The 15,804-nt window shown below is 57.2% G+C and overlaps 2 protein-coding genes across 3 annotated transcripts in view; one reads left to right on the top strand and one right to left on the bottom strand.

Annotated features, from left to right (window-relative positions):
* The window catches only part of Iqank1 (IQ motif and ankyrin repeat containing 1), a 33,868-nt gene extending 27,313 nt beyond the window's left edge, over positions 1 to 6,555 (bottom strand). Inside the window, exons 1-3 of the mRNA XM_050145073.1 lie at positions 6,447 to 6,555; positions 5,050 to 5,138; positions 1,431 to 1,517 (exon numbers count right to left, since the gene is read on the bottom strand). Coding sequence (XP_050001030.1) covers positions 1,431 to 1,517; positions 5,050 to 5,134 — 172 coding nt within the window. The 5' untranslated portion in view covers positions 5,135 to 5,138; positions 6,447 to 6,555. The remainder of the gene's footprint in view (positions 1 to 1,430; positions 1,518 to 5,049; positions 5,139 to 6,446) is intronic.
* Positions 6,556 to 6,888: 333 nt separating this feature from the next.
* Positions 6,889 to 15,008, top strand: Fam83h (family with sequence similarity 83 member H). Of its 2 annotated transcripts, none has more exons than XM_050145071.1 (5): positions 6,889 to 7,034; positions 9,591 to 10,052; positions 10,949 to 11,113; positions 11,184 to 11,308; positions 11,504 to 15,008. In XM_050145071.1, the coding sequence occupies exons 2-5, from the start codon at positions 9,606 to 9,608 to the stop codon at positions 14,292 to 14,294; spliced, it is 3,528 nt and encodes a 1,175-aa protein (XP_050001028.1). In that variant the 5' UTR covers positions 6,889 to 7,034; positions 9,591 to 9,605; the 3' UTR covers positions 14,295 to 15,008. The 2 variants fall into 2 exon arrangements, with proteins under 2 accessions (XP_050001028.1, XP_050001029.1); XM_050145072.1 differs by lacking the exon at positions 6,889 to 7,034 and adding an exon at positions 7,105 to 8,786.
* Positions 15,009 to 15,804: the final 796 nt, after the last annotated feature.

Below are 15,804 nucleotides of genomic sequence, written 5' to 3' on the forward strand. Positions count from 1 at the left end.
TAAAAAAATAAATTCTTAAAAGGTTTGGGGCCACAGGTAAGAGCTATTCCCGCTCTTCCAGAGAACCCAAAGCTCCGTTCTTAGCACCCTCATCAGGTGCCTTTAAACCACTGTCCTTTCAGCTCCAGAGGATCGAATGCCTTCTGGCCTCAGCAGCTGCCGGTATGCATACGGTGCGCAAAAATGTAGGCGGGCATACATGTAAATATATTAAATAAATAAATCTGAAGAAGAAACTATGAGGCCAGAGTTCCCTGATGCTAAAGCCAGGCAAAGAAAACACAAGAAAATCCGGATCAGCGCCTCTTAGGAACACGGATACAGAATCCCTGGGCAAACAAAATGTACTTTTGAGAAAGCCCCACATGCATTCCCGAACCCCAACAGAAATGCTCCTGACCTGTGCAACAACTAGGGGCAATGCGGGTGGTGCTGCCGTGTGAGAAACAGCACGGGTCCTTCTGGAGGACACTGATTCCTCCTGTTGGCCTCCCCATGGTCTGAATCTCTGCTGGGGACTGCATCCCACACATTTGTCTCGCTTGTGTTTCAGGACTCAAGGCCCCGAGCTATACAGAGCCCAGGTCAAGGCATCAGGTGTAAGAAACTACGCTAGAACAACCTACAGGTCTCATGTACATCCCGTGTCCAGGACAAGGCTGTCTCCTTATCCCAGCACCCGGGGATGGAATGGAGGAGGTTCACAAGTGACAGCATTGTTTACAAGCAACACAGGTGCAGCATCTCCCAGCGTTGCACACACTGGGGCTGCGCTGAGGACCAGGAGGGAGAGGCGAAGGGCAAAGGGGAGGCAGCAGCCAGACGAGGGCAGGCATCTGAGGCTCCGCGAGACCTGGAAACCAGGCAGGGAAAGTATCGAACACAGGGGTCGGCAGGAATGAGTCCAGGCATCAGCCACAGGGAGCATTGTGGATGGAGGGACACTGGGCTTCAAGACACCCAGAGGTGAGTTAGGGGTAGCTGAAGTGGGGTTGAGATGCTGTTGGTGAGATCTTAACCTAATTGTTGGGTTGGGAACCTTGGGAACACCACACAGAGCCAGGGCCAGATCCAGTCCTGTCCATAGGCACAGGACTCTAGACTCTACAATGGGGCACGCCAAACATGGTATATGGCTGGATCATTTTACTGCCACCAGAGGGCGACACGCTCAGGACAGGAGATCACTGGGAGGTGGAAGGAGCCACAGGCTAGCAAGGCACAGGAAGGGGACTTCTCTGAGTGCTTCTGGCCTACTGCATGGAAGATATGCACACACACGAATACACAAATGCACACATGCCCTTGCACATTCATGCATACACATGTGTGCATAGGTTGATACACACATTTGTGCATACTATGCATGTTTGGCAGTCCCTTTACTGGCAGCCCACCCTTTAGCAGAGGTAGGACCCCCAGGATCTCACCTGCAGGGACCTTGGGGTTCTCAGAGTAGGACTCTTTGGCTGGCTGGCCTGTCTTCCTCTGCACCTGGCGATTCTCTTTCGGCTTCCCTGGGGGAAGGTAGTAGAAGTGTTAGGATATGAGTTGTCTCTCATCCCATCAACTTCAGGTGGCATTTATGGGACACCAGCTAGGCTTGTTCCTAAGCTATCAGGGAAGGCCTCGTGAGGCCAGCACATGCCACAGCTTTAATGAGCAGCGTCTTCCAGCAGCAAATGCATCTTAGCCGGGTAATATTAAGAACCAATAGGCACACCTACCCCCGTACCTGGAACGGAAACCCCGGGCCTGGGCATGTAAAAACCCCTAAAAGGTGTGCCCTTCATTGTCCTGACTGCTGTCTCCCACCCAAACAATGCCTCTGCCATTCTCCATGCCCTTCAGCAAAGCCTCTGCCCAACTCTGCTCCAGACAGGTGCTCTCTCTGTCTGCTTGCTCCCGAGGTTCCTGGGCAAGGGCAGGATGGACGGGAGTGTATGCTGAGCAGGGCTGGGCCAGGCAAACCAGTCTGGCCAGTGAAGCAGAGCTGGCTGGGATGAGGCCCTGGGCGTGGGTGTGAGTCAGCGGGCTGGGGCTGGGGAACCACTGGGGAGGATGCCACCTGAAGCAACGCCTCGAAACAGGAGGCCTGGGAAGGAAGGCTCAGATGAGAGTTGGTCCTGGACCCCCAGCTTCGCCCCTGGGACTAACAGGTGGGCCTTGTAAGGGTCCCTTGGGTCTTGTTTTAATTCAAAGGGGGAGCTGGACTTCTAATCATGACAGTAGTCAGGTCCCACACCCCATCCTAGGAGACAGCTAGACTCGCTTTAGCTAGGCTTTTGAAGGCTCAGTGTCTTCACTAGCCCATAGTGTGGCCCGAGTGTTTCATGCTGGGGCTATGGCGGCCTTTCATCTCTGGCAAGTTCCCCGGGCCAGCTCAAGTGCAGCAGGGTTCATCTGGGTAGGTTTGGGGCTCTAGTGGTCAGTTGGGTCGGGATGGTCTATGGTCAGTGAGGGTCTGGGCATTCAGGGTTGGTGCATTTGAGATGCAGCTCTTGGCTCTGTGGACAGTTTGAGTTTCCCGCGACCGAGGTGGGGTGAAGGGGGTGGGGGGCCTTGGTGACGCCCAGGCAGGACCAGGCACGTCCTTAAGCGGCAGTCTAGCTACTGAGAGCCGCCCCCAGTTTCTTAGTCTCCCTCCCAGTCTGGCCAGTGAAGTCTGTGGCCTGTGAAGTCCCGCACCCTGTGTCAGCACGTTGTTAGTCAGCCTCCTCGACTAGGGTGAGCCACTGTGCCGCCAAAGTCCCTATAAACTCCCTGGTGTGGCCCAGTGCCACAGAGTGGGGCCTGTGGGGCCTACAGGCAGAGTCAGGGCCCGGTGCTGTGCTGCGGACACCAGGCCAAGGGGCAACGCAGTCACTTGGGACAGCAGGAACAGAGAGGGCTGAGCCTGGCTGAGAGCAAGCAGCCTACTGTGGCCTCTGGGATGTCCTCTGAGCTCCCCAACAAGGCCAGTGGATGAGCCAGGTCCCTGGGGGAGCAGACACCTGGTGAAAGAAGCACTGGATCCCTGGCCATGTCTGGGAAACGAGGTCGAGCTCGAAAGCCCCGAGGCAAGAGGGTGGGCAGAGCCCAGCGGGCAGCTGGGCAGCAGCACCCTGAGGCTGAGCCCCCGCCCCCCAACACAGGGGGCCCTCAGGACCAGGTGGGGGTGGCCCTGACAGCGCACGTGACCAGCACCCAGCCGGCTCCTCAGGGAAACTCCAGGGCCACAAGGCCAGAGCAGCTACAGGCAGCCTGGAGGCCAGTTCAGGCCACAGCTGTGGAATCCAAGCTGGTGCTGGCCCCTGAGCTCATGGAGGGCTGTGGAGCTGGGGCCCACATGCCAGCCCTGGGCCCTGAACTGCTGAGACTCCACGAAGTCCAGCTATGCTTAGCCCAGGAGCAACTCCTGCTGGAGGACCGGAGGCGGCAGGTCCAGCTGCAGATGCAGCTGTGGCAGGAGGAGCAGTTGTGGCTGCAGCAGCTGCAGGAGGAGCAGTTGTGGCTGCAGCAGCTGCAGGAGGAGCAGGCCTGGGTGCACATGGAGGGGCTGCAGCTGGCTGTGGCCCTGGAGCAGCTTCGGAGTGAGGGCCTGGAGGCACTGCAAACCCAAGGCCAGGTAAGGCCTAGAGGGCTCTGGGCAGGGGCTTGGGCAGTCTGATGGTGCAGAGGACACTCTAGGATCTTATAGATGTGTGAGGGCTGGGAGGCAGGGTGGCTGCAGAACCTCTGAGGGCCTGTAAGCCTGGAGGGGCTGATGCCCACTACGCAGAATGTTTGCCCAGACAAAGGACAACAAGCCTAACTAGACCACACAGTGCTTGGTAGGCAGAGGCCATTGGGGAGGGGGGGGAGCTTGTTTGGGGATGGAGGTGTCAGGGGACCAGGGCATAAGCTACAGGAGCTGTCCAGGGCAGCATGCATAGTACCGTATGGGGTGAGAGCTGGGTGCACAGCTGACAGACAGCAACAGAAATGAGACACAGTCCCCACCCCAAGTATGCTGGACAGCTTCTTGTCTGGTCCACACGCCCTGCCCCCTGTTTACTTCAGCTTGGTGCCCAGGGCTTGAGATCACAGACGCAGCACGCAATGCTGGTACCCATTATCCTCATTCCAGGAGGAAGACTGGCCTCAGACGCAGCTGGGGCTATTTTGGGCAACTAGGATTTCACCCCAGCGTGGTGTGTAGTCACCACGTCCTGCCAGAGCCAAGGAATCTGGCACTGCCTGGTCTAAGATGCGGGGTCGCATCCAGGTCTGGGTGGGTACTCTTGCAGCAGGCACAAACTCCAGGCAAGTCTGGGTGCAGAGCCAGAGACAGCCTGGAGGATGCTCACAGCTGTGGCAGAATGAATGGGAGCAAGAGTGAAGGGGTGATAAGGGCTGAAGGAGGGTAGGCACAGGGAACAGGAGAGTATTTTCTGATGCTCTATGAAGCCAGCCCAGTTGTAACCTTCCAGCCGGGGAATGCTAGGAGAGGTGATCTGAAGGGGAAAGGGTGAGGTGGGACTGTGGGACAATGAGCAGACAAGCGCTTCTCACCAAGATTCCCGGCTTGGATTCAAGCCCTGCTCTTTTTCAATATTGGTTTTGTTGTTGTTGTTGTTGTTGTTGTTGTTTTCAAGACAGAGTTTTTCTGTGTAGCTCTGGCTATCCTGGAACGCATTCTATAGACCCGGCTGGCCTCAAACTCAGAGATTCTCCTGCCTCAGCTTCCCAAGTGCTGGGATTAAAGGTGTGTGCCACCACCGCCCTGCTTCAATATTGTTTTTAAACCATCTGCCCCTCCAGTCTCCCGCTGACCCCTTTCTTACCTCCAGGGGCTCTAACATTATGCCCTGCTGAGCCCTGTGCCCACTCCCCACCCCAGCTCTAGAGGTCCAGGCTACAGTGGATGTCTGATCTTTAAATCATCAAATCTATCGTGCCCAAGCCCAACTAAGAGATAGATCCCCTGAAGGTAACTTGGAGAGAAGGGTTTCTCAGAGGAGCCCTATGTACCTAGTGGTCTCAGATTAGTGTTAGGGCAGTGCCCTGGAGGTCAGAGGGTGCACTCACCAGCAGCAGCTCGAAGCTTGGACCCAGGGAGGGGCGCCTGCCCCTTCTCCGGTGCAGCTTTGGGCCCCCCCTTCTTACTGCTCATTCTCCTGAGGGTGGGAAGGAAAAGTCCAGGGAGGGTATGTTCAGGACGGCAGAGGGCAAGGCAGTGGACATGCTGCCCTGGCCCCGGGTGAGCATGCACGCAGCAGGAGCTTGGGCTTCTAGCACATTTCCCAGTCAGTTTCTTGGTCCACCTGCCTGCCCCTGGCTATCTGAGTATATGTCCAGCAGTTTGAGCAAGGATTCCTGGCAAGAGGATGCCTCTCTTTATGCTTGTGTGCCTGTCCTCTACAATCCTGCCTCAGCCCACTCTGCTGGAATCCACAGATCTGCATTCTGGCACTAGTTTCTAAATTGCTGGGCTACCCGCTGAACAGCCTGGGCTAGGCAGGCATGGCTTCAACTGCCCCCAACCTGGGTATGCTGAACCCAAACCCCTCTCCACCCTCACACCCCATCTCCTTCTTGCCTCAGAAAACTGCTGTCTGGTTCTGGAAGCAATGCTCTTCCCTCTAGTATACAAGGTGTGTGACCCCATTCATTCCCCTAGGAAGAGTCTTCTTTCCACTCCAACCTGCGTTAGAGTTCTCCAGGGCTCTAGAACCCCTCTTAGGGCCCAACGAATAGGAAACTCAGGTAGCGCAACCCATACACCTATGTTCCCACCCCGCTGGTGCCACAGGAACATTTGGGAATAAAGTTAATAAAATGTTATCCTGAAAATAGGGCCAGAAAGTGACCGAAGGCTGTCTTACAGACAATGGGAACTCGGGGCAGGAGAACTGGTGGATGGGGAGCTGGCTTGGACACACTGAGTTAAGGCCAGGGCCAAGGAGGGAAAACTGGGCAGACTAGGGACCGAGGAGGAACTAAGTCCTTAGGTGTCTGGGTTATGTGTAGGGTTGATATGTACATGAGGTTTCCTGTCTACAGAGGGTTGCAGTATCCTGAGCGCAGACTCTTTAATGCACAGGTGTGAAGAAGAGACCCCCGTGCCTTTAGCTGGTGTGCGGGAAGACACCATCAGTGGGTGCCAGGACCACTGGCGGGAGGGTTCATGGAGGGATTCTTAACGTGAGATGAGGGGTGGAGCTTGGTGTGCGGGATTCTGTGTGGCGGAGGGGCTTCTGCTTGTGGGTCATCCGAGGTCCCCTTGCGTCTGAGGGGGTCCCTTGGGTACAGGGGTGTGAGCGCACAGAATCCCCTATGTGGTTGGACATATGGGTGGGAAAGCGCGTGGAGTTCCTATGCCGTCGGTCTCTTGTGAGAGGACGAGCCTGCAGGGAGTGAAGTGGGGAAACCAGAGGTGTGTCTGTGTGCTGTAAGGCGGTCATCCCGCGCGTCTGCGGCCTCACCTGCCTCACCTGCCCCTCGCAACGTGGAGGCCAGAAGCCCCGCCCCTCACGTCGGGCTGGCCAGTTTCCTAGCGACTAAGCCGGAACTTCCGAGTCACCCCAACTTCCGGGGCGAGGGTCAGGGGTCGGCAGTAGGGGCTTCGAACTATCCGTTCGCACTACCCGTTGAACTATGGGTTCAAGGAACCTCGGGGTCCTGAAAGAAGAAGCGCCGGCAGTACCGAGTGGCGCTGGCCAGAGTCCGGGGCGCAGTTCTGGGGCGCCACCGGAGCGCTCGGGGGTCGCAGTTGGGGCTGGGGGCCGGGGGCGCAAGCGAGGCCAGACTGGGGAACTCGGGGGTCGCGGCCGGGGTCCGGGCCGCGGAGGGCGCAGGAATGCGGGCGCGTCGGGGTGGGGCCGCCCCGCCCAGGTGCTGCCCGGGCAGGCAGGAGGCAGAGCGCGGGCGGGGCGGGGGCGGGCGCGTGAATCAGGCCGAACGGGCGGGCGGGCCGCGGCGGGGAGTGGCTGCCGGACGGACCAGACCGCGAGGCCGCTGGGCGGCGGTGGGCTCCTGCTGCCCCTGTGCCGAGACCCCGCTCACCTGGGCAGGTAGGGCCCCTTCCCCGGCGCGGGCCGGGCACTGCGCCACGCGCAGGACTGGAGGCCGGGACCTCCGCTCGCGCGGTACCTGCGTCTGATCTCGGGACCTGGGCCGGGCGGTGCAGTGAGAGCGTGCGTGGGGCTGGGTCGGGGACGGGGTGACTGCTCTCCGGGGTACTGGGTGAGGGGTGTCCTAGGGGCATGCCGGCAAGGAGGAGGCAGAAGAAAGGGTGCGACACACTCGTCTTCGCGGCCTAGATGTTAACTGGGCAAGACCTGTACCTTTCCCGGAGCCTCTCCCCAAGCCGCCATGAATCAGGTGTCCAGGGCTGAATCCCTGTGTGGAGGGCAGGGAAAACTGGAGTCTACTAACTCCTGGTCCCACATCCTTGGACTAGATGAGTTGATAAAGACACCTGGCCTGGGTAGCGGCTAACTTTCTGGGGTACAGTAATACCCTTGGGGCCTTTCAGTGCCTAACCCGCAAGCTGTAACTCAGTAACTTCCGGTCTTTGAGCCCCATCCCACCAATTCCCATCTCTCAGTTTCATGTCCCCTACCGCCCCCACCCCTTACTTGGCCACGGTCACCATCTTTGTGTAGTAGCCCAGGGTGCTCCCCATGCCCCCCCCCCACTTCCAGATGCCGAAACACTACCTCCTGTCAGGTAGAAGGGGAGGGGACATTTTCTTGTGCTGTTAATGGTGAAGGGCCTGGAGAGTGGCTTCAGGTCAGAGGTCAGCAACAGAAGATTCCTGCTGAGTCATTGATTTGGGTGGGATAGGCTCTTAAGTAAGGCCCCACTTGGATAGGCAAATGTCTTCGAGCAGGCTGTTGGGGTTCATTGCTGATAGGAGTGGTCACTGCCAGTCCATAGTCAAGGGGGGAATGTGTGTCAGTGAGAGAACATAAGGGCATTTGAGGTCGTGGGTGGCCAGGTCCCACAGTGGCCACTCAGGACTAGGGTTCCTTCCCAACCATTTGTGCCTTTGATGATTCCTCGCCAGAAGTCCACAGGCCGGACCGTTTCAGTTCTCAGTTTTCTTTATATCAGGAAGTACCCCAAGAGAGCACGCTCCAGGTAGTGTGAGCCTGCTGAAGTCTGGGTGCAGTATGGGGGCTGCCCAAGCACATACGCCAGCATTCTTACCCCAGGTGGCCTGCCTTGATCTCCCCAGAAGAGTGTGCCACACCTCACACTGCAGACAGGAAGGAAAACCAACGGCCTACAGTCAGGGCAGTGCCCCAAAGGGAATTTAGAGCATTCTTCTTAGGGCAAGTAGACATAGGAGTGTCCCCGCCCCCAAGCTCGGTCATATTTGGACTTGTTAATGTGTTGCCCCCAGGGATGGCAGGCACTATAGCTCCCTGGGTCACACACAGCAGAGTCCTGACCCCCAATGTTATCAAAATAACAGCAGCTGGTTCCCCATCCTGCCAGTATCACTGGTCCACTCCTCTTCCTGGGCAGAATTACTTTTCCTAGTCCAGACTAACATCCAGGAACCTGTGTGCTAGGCAGGACAAGAGTCCCAAGCCTTTCCAAACCCGAGGAGCAATGGGGAATGGGGTGAGCCTGCCCTAAGGCAACTTCCAGGGCCAGAGGTGCAGGATTCTGGGTGTTAGGTTGCTTTTTCTAATGCCTTCCTCAAGCATAAGCTTCTGTGTCCGTCCCCTCGCCCCCAGCCACCGAAGAACAAGAACAGTGTGGTACTGGAGCGCCCGTGGTAATGGGGCCCTGACAACTTGGCAGGCCATGTGGTAAAGGCCCTACCTTCGTTCTTAGCGTATCGGGGAGAGGGTGTGATTCAGAGTCTTGGGAATGCCTTTATTGCCATCAGCACGGGTGGGTCTGGGAGGGTATAGAGTAGAGACCCCACAAGGGAGGGGCTGAGATGGGACAGTAGTGAAGGCTGATGCTTTTCGAGAGATGGAAAGTTTAGGAGTTGGGGCTGGGAGATGAGTGCAGGGGCTGTGGGAATATACAGGTGTGGGCCCAGGGTAGAGGTGTGGGTGGGGTTTAAAGCCATCAACCCCGGATGAGTCAGTCTCCACTGTGCTCACCTTGGGCCAGGTACAGTGTCTTGCCGCCCCTCCCAGGTGTGTACAGTGAAGGTAACAGGCCAGAACACTGCCTGGGATCTTCAGGCAGTAGAGGCAGGGGCCAACGAGACCAGTCGCTTGGGGAGTGGGGGGATAATCTCACTACTGGACTGCATTTGTGTCTTAACCAACAACTTATTTTAAGATCCACGAAGTAAATGGGCCACGAATCTATTGACCCTGAAGGAGGGGTAGGTGGGACCTCTTACCTGCCTAGAAGGGGGCAAACACTGGCAGTCCTTGAGACCCTGCTGAGAACAAGGTCTCAGCCCCAGGAAGAGGATTTAGGGCCAATGGCCCACAGCACTGTTTCTGAGACTATCTTGGTTGAGCCCTCAAAGATCTCCCAGGCATAAGCCATACCCATGATCTAGCAGCTCTGGCAACTGTGTGTGTCCATTCGTGAGGGTAAGGTAAGTGGGTCCTACTGCCACTAGTTAACGCATCTTCCTGACCCTCCAGGCCCCTGGCCCCAACATGGCCCGTCGCTCCCAGAGCAGCTCACAGGGGGACAACCCATTGGCACCTGGGTACCTGCCACCTCACTACAAAGAATACTACCGACTGGCCGTGGATGCACTGACTGAGGGTGGGAGAGAAGCCTACAACCGCTTCTTGGCATCTGAGGGGGCACCTGACTTCCTGTGCCCTGAGGAAGTGGAATATGTGAGCCGCCACCTGCAGCCCCCACAATATGTGGCCCGGGAAGCCCCCGAAGGCAGCCCTCCTGATGTGGATATGGATGGTTCCTCAGGCACCTACTGGCCAGTGAACTCAGACCAGGCTGTGCCTGAGCTGGACCTGGGCTGGCCCCTGACCTTTGGCTTCCAAGGCACAGAGGTCACCACACTGGTTCAGCCACCGCCACCTGACAGCCCCAGCATCAAAGATGAAGCTCGGAGGATGATCCGCTCTGCCCAGCAGGTGCATTATGGGCTCGATGGATAGTGAGGGGCAGCCTGAGCTGGATCCTGAAACATGAATAGGAGGGTGTGGGGAGAATAAAAGCTTTACTGGTGCTGGGGATGCCAGGGCTGGCCAGCCAGACCTCAGCAGGAGAGTCACTGCAGTTTGTCCATTGTCACCTGGGACTTGGTTAGTGGCCTCTCTATATGTGCTTGTCCAGAATCATGACCAGTACCTAGAAACTTGGGGCCATTGGCATATTGGTCTCTTTAGACCTGGCCCAGATGAGAGTAACCCACCCCCAAAGCAGTTGGCAAACAGAAACAACAAAAAGCCAGGGAGGGCCGGGCAATGGTGGCGCACGCCTTTAATCCCAGCACTCGGGAGGCAGAGGCAGGCGGATCTCTGTGAGTTCGAGACCAGCCTGGTCTACAGAGCTAGTTCCAGGACAGGCTCCAAAGCCACAGAGAAACCCTGTCTCGAAAAAAAAGAAAAAAAAAAAAAACAACCAAACAAACAAAAAAACAGCCTGTATTAAAAAAAAAAAAAACTGCCACAAAACCTGGGAAGATTAGGTAAGGTAGCACACCTAGCTTCTGTCCCTGCTCCAGGTTGTGACAACCCCCCCCCCCCAATCCCTCATTAAGCCTGCCAGGACAACTTGGGATCTGAATACACTGGGCCAGGATTGCAGCCCCTCACCCCACCCCACCCCACCCCACCCCATGAAGTACCTTAAAGGTATAGGCTGTGACCCTCTACAGGGGTCCCTTTTACTGCTCTCCCAGTTGTGGCCACTCTCCTGGGGTGGGCTAATGGTTATTTTACAGTGCTTGTGGGTAAAAGTGTGGCTGGAGATAGGTAGAGGGGCAGGACCCTTCCCTGCGGCTGACCTGATATCCACCTCCTCCCAGGTGGTTGCCGTGGTGATGGACATGTTCACTGACGTGGATCTGCTCAGTGAAGTCCTAGAGGCCGCTGCAAGGCGAGTCCCAGTCTACATCCTGCTGGATGAAATGAACGCTCAGCACTTCCTAGACATGGCCGACAAGTGTCGCGTCAACCTGCACCACGTGGATGTGAGTGACCAAGCCAGGGGAGTGGAGGGAAAAATACCTTTGAGGAAGACCTGACTCCCCTCTCTTCCAGTTCCTGCGTGTGCGCACAGTGGCAGGGCCTACCTATTACTGCCGCACTGGGAAGTCATTCAAGGGCCATCTGAAGGAGAAGTTCTTGCTGGTGGACTGTGCTGTAGTGATGAGCGGCAGTTATAGGTATGCCCAGTGGGTTTCCTTCAGTCCTGGCCCTCCCCCACAGAGTCTTCCTCCGTGGTCGCAGTTCTTTCCCATAAAGCCCTCCTTGCCACAGCCCCTCAGACCCGCTCCTTACAAACCCCAATTCCCTGATTATCCAACTGATGCCTTTGTGGCCCTACTTCCTCTCCCTGACTTCCGCTCTCCTGCCCACAGCTTCATGTGGTCCTTCGAGAAAATCCACCGCAGCCTGGCTCATGTGTTCCAGGGAGAGCTGGTCTCCAGCTTCGATGAAGAGTTCCGCATCCTCTTCGCGCAGTCAGAGCCACTGGTGCCCTCAGCTGGGATGCTAGCCCGCATGGATGCCTATGCACTTGCTCCATACTCTGGGGCTGGGCCTCTGGTGGGCGTCCCCGGGGTTGGACAACCAACACCTTTTTCGTTCCCTAAACGGGCGCACCTCCTATTCCCACCGCCCCGGGAAGAAGGCCTGGGCTTCCCCTCTTTCCTAGACCCTGACCGCCACTTCTTATCGGCCTTCCGCCGTGAGGAGCTGCAGCGTATGCCTGGGGGTGCATTGGAGCCCCATGCAGGGCACCGGTCACTGGCTCGTCCCACTGAGGCTGGACCTATCGGAGAGCTAGCAGGACACCGGGGCTTCTTCCAGGCCCGGCACTTGGAGATGGATGCCTTCAAGCGGCACAGCTACACAGCAGCTGATGGAGCTGGAGCCATGGAGAACTTTGCAGCTGCACGGCAGGTGTCACGACAGACATTCCTCAGCCATGGTGATGACTTCCGTTTCCAGACCAGCCACTTCCAACGTGACCAACTCTACCAGCAGCATTACCAGTGGGATCCACAGTTTGCACCCACGCGCCCGCAGGGCCTCTTCGAGAAGATTCGTGCAGGCCGACCTGGCTTTGCGGACCCTGATGACTTTGCACTAGGTGCTGGGCCCCGCTTCCCAGAACTCGGTGCTGATGTGCACCAACGGCTAGAATATGTTCCATCCAGCGCTTCTCGAGAGGTACGCCACGGTTCGGATCCTGCCTTTGGAACCGGCCCTCGTGGTATGGAACCTAATGGGGCCCCACGTCCCAACCTGGGTCAGCGCTTTCCATGCCAAGTATCCACGAGGCAAGGTCTGGACACAACTCCGGAGGTGGAGCCTGAGCGCAGGGGTGGACCCGAGGGACGGGCTGGGCTACGTCAATGGCGCGTTGCTTCCTACCTGAGCGGCTGCCATGGTGATGGTGGGGAGGAGGGTCTGCCTATGGAGGCTGAGGCCTATGAAGATGAAGTGCTGGTTCCTGGAGGCCGAGACCTGCTCCCCTCCGCCTTCCGCACTCCTGCACCGTTCCCAGCCAAGGGACCAAAGCCAGGCTCAGGAAGCGGTGGTGGCGATAGCTCCGAGAGAGAGGGCCCAGAGGAAACAAGTCTGGTTAAGCAGGACTCCTTCCGCTCACGCTTGAATCCGCTCATCCAGCGCAGCTCCAGGTTGCGCTCATCCCTCATCTTTGCCTCACAGGCCGAGGGTACTGGTGGGACCACAGCAACCACCACAGAAAAGGTACAGCTGCTGCACAAAGAGCAGACAGTCAGTGAAACTGTGGGTCCCAGTGGAGAGGCTGTTCGTTCCAGCGCCTCGGCGAAAGTGGCGGAGCTACTGGAGAAATACAAGGGTCCTGCCCGGGACCCTGGTGGTGTAGGAGGTCCCATCACTGCCTCCAGCCACAGCAAGGCTGTAGTGGCCCAGTCCTGGCGGGAGGAGGTGGTAGCACCAGGAGGAGCGGGAACTGAGCGCCGCAGCCTTGAGAGTTGCTTGCTTGATTTGCGGGACTCCTTCGCACAGCAATTACATCAGGAGGCAGAGCGACACCCAGGAGCAGCTTCACTGACCGCTGCGCAGCTGCTCGACACGCTGGGCAGCACAGAACGCCTGCCTTCACGCTTGCTCTCCGCCCAGGGTCGCTCCTTGTCTCCACAAGGGCGAGATAGCCCTCCACTTGAAGGGCCCGGAACGCACCAGCTGCCTTATTCTGAGCCAAAAGGGAGCCCCACTCCTGCTCACCCCGAGCGGAAGGGGAGCCCTACACCTGGATTCCCCACTCGGAGGGGCAGCCCGACCACAGGATTGATTGAGCAGAAGGGGAGTCCCACTTCGCCCTACCCAGACCGGAGGGGCAGCCCGGTGCCCCTACCTGAGCGCAGGACCAGTCCAGTGCCCCCAGTGCCTGAACGCAGGGGCAGTCCGGTGCCTCCTGTCCCTGAGCGTAGAGGCAGTCTCACCTTCGCTGGGGAGACTTCGAAGACAGGACCCACGGAAGAGGTGGCTGGTGGTCCCATGGAAGTCCTGCGAAAGGGCTCCCTCCGCCTTAGGCAGTTTCTAAGCCCCAAAGGCGAACGGCGAGGGGAGGATGAGGGCAGCTTCCCAGTTCCACAGGAAAATGGGCAGCCTGAGAGTCCCCGGCGGCCCTCGCTGGGTCGGGGTGACAGCACAGAGGCTGCCGCAGAAGAGAGAAGCTCAAAGGTACGCTTAGCTTCAGCTACTGCCAATGCCTTATACAGCAGCAACTTGCGAGATGACACGAAGGCCATTCTGGAGCAAATCAGTGCCCATGGCCAGAAGCACCGCGGAGTCCCTGCTCCAGGCCCAGCTCACAGCAGTCCTGAGCTAGGTCGCCCAACAACTGCAGGAGACTTGACTCCAGACATGTCCGACAAGGACAAGTGTTCAGCCATCTTCCGCTCAGACAGCATAGGGACACAAGGCCGGCAGAGCCGCACCCTGCCGGCCAGCGCAGAGGAGCGTGACAAGCTCTTGCGCCGCATGGAGAGCATGCGCAAAGAAAAACGTGTCTACAGTCGCTTCGAGGTCTTCTGCAAAAAGGAGGAAGCTGGCAATACTGGGGCAGGAGACAACCTGGCAGATGAGGACACCAGAGACAGTAAAATGGGCAAGTTTGTTCCCAAGATTCTGGGTACATTCAAAAGCAAAAAATGAGTCTTCTGGTCTCGGAGGCCAGGACTCTGCATCACTGCCATACAGCGCTCGTAGCACCCGTCTGGTCCCAATGGACTGGTGGCTGCCAGACTGGTGTCAAAACCGTCTGGGACCTGGCTGACAACCACCTGAACTGAGCTGCACTTGAATTCACCTGATAGCCACACTGCCTCTCACTCTTGGCTTCTCCACCCTAGGAGCTCAGCCCCTCTGCTCAGTGCTTCTTCCTCGTCACCTCCCTCACCTCAGGCCTCCACCATCTCCTGGACTCAGGTCCACTTTGGGGCTTAATTCACCTCAGGGATCCTTATCTCTGCCTTATTCGCCAGCTTGTCATGGACTCCTCACTTTATGCCTCTGTTGCCTCTTAGGGCCTTTTATCTCAGGGCTTTTTCTCAGGGTGTCCATCTCACAGCCTCCCTCTGGAGACAGCCTCCTCCCGTCCCTCCTCACCTCCATCTTTCTCTCTCTGGAACTCCCTGCTTCCACTCTGTCTCCTCACTGCCTCCTAGCACTTTCTTGGCTCTGTCCTCCTGCTGTGGAGAAGGCATGGATCTGGACAGGGCAGGCCACTGGGAAGTAGCTGCCAAGTATCTACTGGGGCCGCCTTAAGTCACATTTGCCTTCTCCAGCCAGTCTCTGGGTAGCACTTGAAGAGAAGCCAGAAGTGGGGAGCACTGGACTTTGCAGTACAATAAAGCAGTCTGGACAGACTTTCTGTGACCCTGGCTTCAATAAGTTCCTAAGCCAAAGTCTGGAAAGGGGCTGTATGTAGTGTTTGGGTCTCAGCAAAAGCGAGAAGATTGAATACCGTCCAACCTGAGCCCCAACAACCACTAAGGGACAGCAGACCCTGCCCCCCCCCACTCCACCTTGATCCATTTCTATTTGTCACCAACAAAAGGAATCTGTCCAAGGTCCCTGGTTATGTTTATCTTTTCTTACCTCCAAAGATTTTGATTTGGCATGGCATCAAATGCAGAGTGTCCTCCCCACACACACACACTGCTAGGCAATGAGAAATATATTTCTGCTGTCTTCTTTTCAAATAGTTTATACCTGTGTTGTGTGTGTGCACACTCATGTGAAATCCCAAGAGAGCAAAGACATGAAAAGAAAGCCACTAAGTAGTCCCTTCTGGCTCCAGCAGCTGAAGAAGGGAGGATACTGGGATTTGGGCAGTGACTGGATTCATGCTGTTACATTTCACTGTCAAAAAAATCCCCAGGTTCCTGGCCAGGTGTGCCTGGTCCCCTAGGAACCGGATGAGCTGGAGTGTTTCCTAGTCTTGGCATGCTCACTGCCTAGCTTCTTAGAGCTCATGGTCTGGTGTCCTGTGCGTCACTGCTCAAGCTCAGACCTGTTGAGCTCTGCATTGCAAAAGTGGAGGCTGGTAGTCCTTGGGGGGGGGGGCTCTCTGAGACCCCTGGCCGCCCCTTCACACCTTTCTGAAGCAGCGTATTGTGTTCTTATATTTACAGTAAACACAATGCACACAAACTCCAGCAGA

This window comes from Alexandromys fortis, unplaced genomic scaffold, assembly GCF_014885135.2.
Source record: "Alexandromys fortis isolate MF-2015 unplaced genomic scaffold, M_Fortis_MF-2015_v1.1 scaffold_2_1_26212458, whole genome shotgun sequence".
NCBI classification, from domain to species: Eukaryota; Metazoa; Chordata; class Mammalia; order Rodentia; family Cricetidae; genus Alexandromys; species Alexandromys fortis.

Excerpts from the sequence above, each read along its gene's own strand:
- Fam83h (XM_050145071.1), top strand. The coding sequence starts at position 9,606 with ATGGCCCGTCGCTCCCAGAGCAGCTCACAGGGGGACAACCCATTGGCA. Across the intron at positions 11,114-11,183 it reads TCAACCTGCACCACGTGGAT|TTCCTGCGTGTGCGCACAGT; the intron begins GTGAGTGACCAA and ends CCTCTCTTCCAG. Across the intron at positions 11,309-11,503 it reads GTGATGAGCGGCAGTTATAG|CTTCATGTGGTCCTTCGAGA; the intron begins GTATGCCCAGTG and ends TCCTGCCCACAG.